Here is a 6,280-nt window from a genome sequence, read left to right as displayed (position 1 = left end):
TTTTTTAGGAACACAGAACATGTCAGCAAAAACTTGGACCGTCGTGAGGTTTGTGGAAGATGGTTCCGTCGAGGCTGTCCCGTCTGCTTGGATACAAGGAGATTTGTGTCACTGGCCAACGTTGCAGAGAAACGGCTTAACAGCCGCAATTAAAAGATCTGAGCCGATAAATTTATCTTGGCCGACACCTCTTATGTTATCTATTGTTAGATAACATAAACGTGTAAGTACTATAACATGCTATTGCACATTTTCAGATACTTATATCAAAGCGAGAGAGAAAGCTAGGATAGCGGAGGACACTAGTGACCTCCAGTCAGAAGTAGAGACAATGCGAAGGCGAAAAAGGACACGCAGATTTGTTTCATCGGAGAGCGAGGAATCGGAGAGTGATTCTCTGATTTTACCCTCGCCTCCACCGATGCCGGAAGGAACAACAACGGTCGGCGATAGTGCTGCAGGGAATGCATCCGCGGCAGCTCCCACCGTAACAGCCACGACAGGTCCCAGCAGTAGCGGTGAGTTAATTCATTTACATAATTTCTAAACATGATTAAATGTATTTCAACAAATGTAATACCTAACAAACAACTTGTTGTAGGATGCAATGCTTTAGACATGTGTTACTGCTGTAGAGAGAGAAACCAGCACCTAGACACATTAATAAAGCAAAATCATTTAATCCGCGGATTATTAATGGATTTAACCGCCGACATGAAAGAATTGAAATTAGCACGTAAAGTCGGCTTATTGCAGAACCAATATCAATCTATTGTAGATATGAAGAACTGAAGTTCCCCCTTACGCGGGAAGAAGATTTGTCGGTCTTAGAAACCTCCTTAGCAAAGGAGGACCATTTTAAAGATGCAGTAAGCAAGATACTGATATATCGAACAGCTTTTATCTTTCATAATTTACAAACAATATTTTACTTCCAGGTTCAGGAATTAGCCAAAACAGGGGGGAAAATAACTATCAATTTGTCAAAAGGGTGTTGTCCTCCATTATAGATAACAGCTTAGCGCTGAAATACAGCTGGCTAGGAAGAAAGGGCAAAAAAGTGTTCTGCACCTTGCATTTAGCTAGGTTGGTGATATGTAAGTATCGCCTTGTTTTTAATGTTTCCAATGATGATTTCTGTATAATTGAACATGTACAAATTCTTATTTTAGTTGCTGCTGAAACGGCAAACCTTGGGGATAGTAAAAGGACAACGGAGGTCTCAATTCAAAATTGGCTGAGGAGAGCGTTTGATAGAAGTCATGTAACACCAAAACAATTTTGAACATTTAAATAAAATATTATTATACTGAAAACGATTATACTTTCATTAAACCATATTTATGACATCTGTAAGGTATATATAAGGTATCTTTAGGGCATTCATAAGACAACTTTAACACTTGGCATGCGGGCAACGTATTTTTACGTTTTTTGCAGTCTGTCACTGGAGCGCGGGTCACGTAAAAATACGTATTTAGTAGATTTGTGGTGGATACCCGCTAACTACCACAAATCCACTAAATACGTATAATTATATGTATGTGTGATATTATATGCGTGTTGTTTGCGTTGCTAGGCAACGCTTTGCATTTTTTCTTCCTACAAGTTATGATTGTCGAGTTACTCGGTCTTTTGTTGAGTTATTTCGTCTTCAATCGAATTCCTAGCACCAGAACGTACAAGTCGTGTTTTGTCAATTTGAAGCTTGGTTTTTTATTATTGATTACAAAATTAATAAAATGAGCCGTTGTGACAATGATAGTGATGAAGAAATATGCGCTGACAGAGTATCGGACTTTTCGTATAATAGTGATTCTGAAAGTCAAGATATTGAAGAAAGTGACGATGATGACATTATTCCACGTTCTCGAGTGTTCGTCCGAAGAAGAATTTCTAGTAGTTCGGAAACAACTTCTGATGAAGAAGCAGATGAATGGTCATCGATTGACAATCCTCCAGACCTTGAAGAGTTTTTGGGTCATCCTGGGATAACTAACATGGTTAATGTTCCTGAATCCACAGCTGATGCAGTGAAGTTATTTATAGGCGATGACTTTTTTGCATATTTAGTCTCGGAATCAAACAGATATTATTATCAAAATATGAATCAGTTCAAAATATCTCCCAAAAGCATTAAATGGAGAGATATTACGATTCCGGAGATGAAGACATTTTTGGGGCTTATTATTTTCATGGGACAAGCTCGTAAAGACTCCCGAGACGATTATTGGTCAACTGATATCTGCACAAGTACACCGTTTTTTTCAAAAACTATGTCAAGGGATAGATTTCGCCAAATATGGAAGGCTTGGCATTTCAATAACAATGAAGACATCACGGACGATTCTGATCGATTATTCAAAGTCAGGCCTATACTAAATTATTTTGTTGAAAAATTCAATAACATTTACAAACCGAAACAACAAGTATCGTTAGATGAGGACATAATACCTTGGAGAGGACGATTGTTGTTTAGAGTTTACAATGCTGGAAAAATTATAAAATACGGCATACTCATACGAATATTGTCTGAAAGTGACACTGGTTATTGCAATTTTGAAGTTTATGCAGCTCAGGGATTACGGTTGATCGAAACGATACTCACAGTAGTTTCGCCATATACTGATGTCTGGCACCATTTGTACATGGATAATTACTACAACAGCGTCGATAACACGGAAGCCCTTTTATAAAAAAAAATACGAATTCGCGGAACAATTAGGAAGAATAGAGGTCTACCAGAGTGCCTGAAAAAAACTAATTTGAAAAAAGGAGAAACAATTTTTCGAAGAAAAAATGATATATTGGTACAAGTTTGGCAATCCAAGAAAGAAGTCAGTCTCATCTCTTCAATCCATTCCGCGGAAATGAAAGAAAGTAGTAATGTTGATCGTATCAAAAGACAAAAAATTATAAAGCCAAATGCTTTGATCGACTACAACAAGTACATGAAAGGAGTAGATCGGGCCGATCAGTATTTATCCTACTATAGTATTTTGCGAAAAAAACAGTGAAGTGGACAAAGCGCTTAGCTATGTACATGATGAATTGTGCATTTTTCAATGCATATGTAATATACAATTCGACAAAGACGCAGAAAATAAAATACAAGAAATTTTTGCACGACATCGCACGACATTGGGTTACTGGTGAACTACCTGAAATCAGCACTGAAGAACCAGAGCAAATGATATCAAAACGCGACCCTCCTGGAAGATTATCCATGGATATGCGCAAACACGTATTGGAGAAAATTGTTGGTGCCGGGAAGAAGAAAAATCCACAAAGACAATGTCGTGTATGCGCAGCCAAAAAAGTGCGAAGTGAAACGTATTTCATATGTAGCTTCTGTCGTGTTCCTCTTCACAGAAGAAAATGCTTTGAACGGTACCATACTGTAAAGAACTATTAACGTGTTATCAGTTCTATTTGTACTTGTCATGAAAAAATATTTTTGAATACATTGTAAAATTTTAAAAATCGTTTATTTTTATGATTTCGTAAAAATATCGTTTTCTTTTGTTAAATAATCATACAGTATATATTTAAGTGTAAAATAAAAAAAGTTTCGTTCATAAAAACAAAATAGTTTTCGATTTACTGCGATTTTTCTGAATAACCAAACTTCCGCGCGATTCACGAAAAAACACCCGCTGCACGCGTAAGTTGGCGGCAAAGTATACTCGCATGCCAAGTGTTAAAACGTCTGTAAGACATCTGTAGGATATCGGTAGGACATCTTTAAGACATCCCGTTTTCTAACATAGGATATATACAGGACGTATTTCAGGCATTCGTAGGACCTTTCGGATATTCATAAGATATCCTCAATATCTTGAACAGATATCTTTAAGATGTTTTAACGATGTTTCTGTGCTATCTGGGTATTTAGTATACGATTTAACGAGTAAATAGGTTTTATTAATAGCTGTTGGGTATTTGTATAAATGAAGTAGAAATTATTTCATACTTTTTAATGCATTTCGAAGTCGGTTATATTTTTTGTTAAAAATTATTTTATTTCACACTTTTTAGTGGAAAGAGCAGTATTTGTAGGATGCCGTAAGGTGGTTTACCGTTCTTGTTGGTTAATTGCAATAACGATAGTTTTTAACGCTAACAAGTTCCATACATTTTTGCAAGTGGGATCATCGCGGAAATATCTCTTATTAAATGCGAAAGGTTTCATCGCGATCGGTACATGCCTTGCAGAGTATACATATGTACATATATAGAAACAGTAGAGAATCGGCGACTGCATGCTGACTCATACACCGGTAGAGACACGTAGGCATAAGTAGAATTCAATGCATATGCAAATGCAGTAGTAACAATAGTTTTTCACGAATATCTCGGAAACTAAAGCTTTCCGTTAATTATACATAAGGAAAAAGTTGTTCAGAATCATGCCCCCGACAACATATTAAAAGGTCATTGAAATCGTCCAATCTTGACATTAAAAACTTCCTTGCAATAACAATGAAAAAATGAAAAATTTTATTTCAATGGGACCAATCGGAAGACATACCTTACAAGATACAAAAGGTTTCGTTCCGATTGGTCCATCCATATCGGAGTAATCGGTGAACACAAAAAAAAAACACACACACACACACGCGCGCACGCACGCACGCACGCACTTATCGAATTGAGTAACCTCCTCCCTTTCGAAGTCGGTTAAAAGACGACTCCATTTTGCTAAAACGTACATACATAAGCCAATGGAGTTCTGGAAGACAATAATAATATTCTCTGATAAGAGCAAATTTAACATTTTTGGTTCTGATGGAAAGAGGTTTGTTTGGAGGAGACCTCCGACCGACGATGAAACACGTTGGGGGTATCTATCGTACAATGAAGTAAGAAATCTTACATTCATTGATGTAAAAATGCTCAGGCATATATAGATGTGTTGCGAAACAATTTGTTATAAAGTGCAGTCAAATTAGGTCCACGACGACGACCCGAAGCACACAGCCATGAAAATACAGAAGTAGGTACTTTACAACGTGTCTAGACGACTTTCCATACCACCACAATCATCTCTAGAAATTCGGAATTTAGAAATTTGGAAAAAGAAAGTAACTAACGAAAATGATTTGAAATCTGTACTATTAGAAAATTTCTTCACGTGTTACTAAAAATCTCGAGGCTGCAAATAGTAATTAATGCCAAAGATATGTAAATATTAAACATTTGGTTTGTATTCGCTAAATGAGAACGTAATGCATTTTTTAAATAAATTGCAAGCGCACCACTACTCTTTTGACCATGAAATTTTCTTTTATTCTTCCTGACTTCCTTAAATTACATTATTCAATGTTCTGAAAAAATAGGTACACTACTTCTGCATGTTACAAGACATTAAAGGATATGTTTTATATTAATATATCACTTAGAGATATAAAGATATTTTTAAATAAGCAAATATGCCAATACTTTTTTTATCCATTGTACATGCAATGTATCTATATTCTAACAAGAGATTACATAGCATATGAACAATACATTGTTGACCTGTCACGAGTTAACTCGTGTTTGCACTTGCATTGACTACTTTGATTTTCAAAACCCAGGATAATATGGCATATTGTGAAATTTTTACAATATCCCATGTTATTATTGTAAAATTGCCAGTCAACAAAGTGTTAAGTTGGTTTATATAAAATGTCATTTATCTATGGAGATCTATCCTAACCACTATGTGAGCTGTATCTATTTTTCCCAAGTAAGGTTGTGGGAGAGACACTACAATTTGGATGCAAGAGTTTTAATACTACTGTACTAAAAGTTTTAGTGCGTAGCTTGCTAAAATCAAATTTCAGGATAATCGGAAAAGTCTAATCTAGTTCTATACCTTGCTACACCCAGATTTCTTACTGGATAATACAAGGATAAATGGATCCAAATCTGTCTCACTTCTTCCATCAGTTTACACTTACAACAGAATGCAATGAATTTCCAAAGTCTGAATTTCGTAAGATCTTAGGTAGTAAATATTGCTTGATAATTAATAGTTATGCATTATCTTAAATAAAAAGCAGTTTTTTAAAATATACAAGCATTATCTACCAGTAATACCTACAGTTAATTGTAAAAAATAATTTCTTGTAGCTACGAATGGTTTGAATCTTCAAGCAAACTATCTTTTATAAATATAAGTGAATATTAACTTTGTAACAATACAATGAAAACTGTTTTGAAAAGAATTAATTTATCACTAGAAGAATGTAATGCAAATGTAAAAGCTAATAATCATTAGTATACAAAATTTAGA

The 6,280-nt window shown here is 35.3% G+C and overlaps 1 protein-coding gene across 1 annotated transcript; it reads left to right on the top strand.

Moving 5' to 3' along the window:
- The first annotated feature begins 214 nt into the window (after positions 1-214).
- On the top strand, positions 215-1,305 carry LOC117606191 (uncharacterized). Its single transcript, XM_076688169.1, has 4 exons — positions 215-518; positions 602-869; positions 939-1,097; positions 1,173-1,305. The coding sequence occupies exons 1-2, from the start codon at positions 332-334 to the stop codon at positions 790-792; spliced, it is 378 nt and encodes a 125-aa protein (XP_076544284.1). The 5' UTR covers positions 215-331; the 3' UTR covers positions 793-869; positions 939-1,097; positions 1,173-1,305.
- Positions 1,306-6,280: the final 4,975 nt, after the last annotated feature.

This window comes from Osmia lignaria, chromosome 1 (genome assembly GCF_051020975.1).
Source record: "Osmia lignaria lignaria isolate PbOS001 chromosome 1, iyOsmLign1, whole genome shotgun sequence".
Classification (NCBI taxonomy): Eukaryota; Metazoa; Arthropoda; class Insecta; order Hymenoptera; family Megachilidae; genus Osmia; species Osmia lignaria.
This window is presented reverse-complemented; position numbering and strand designations above follow the sequence as displayed.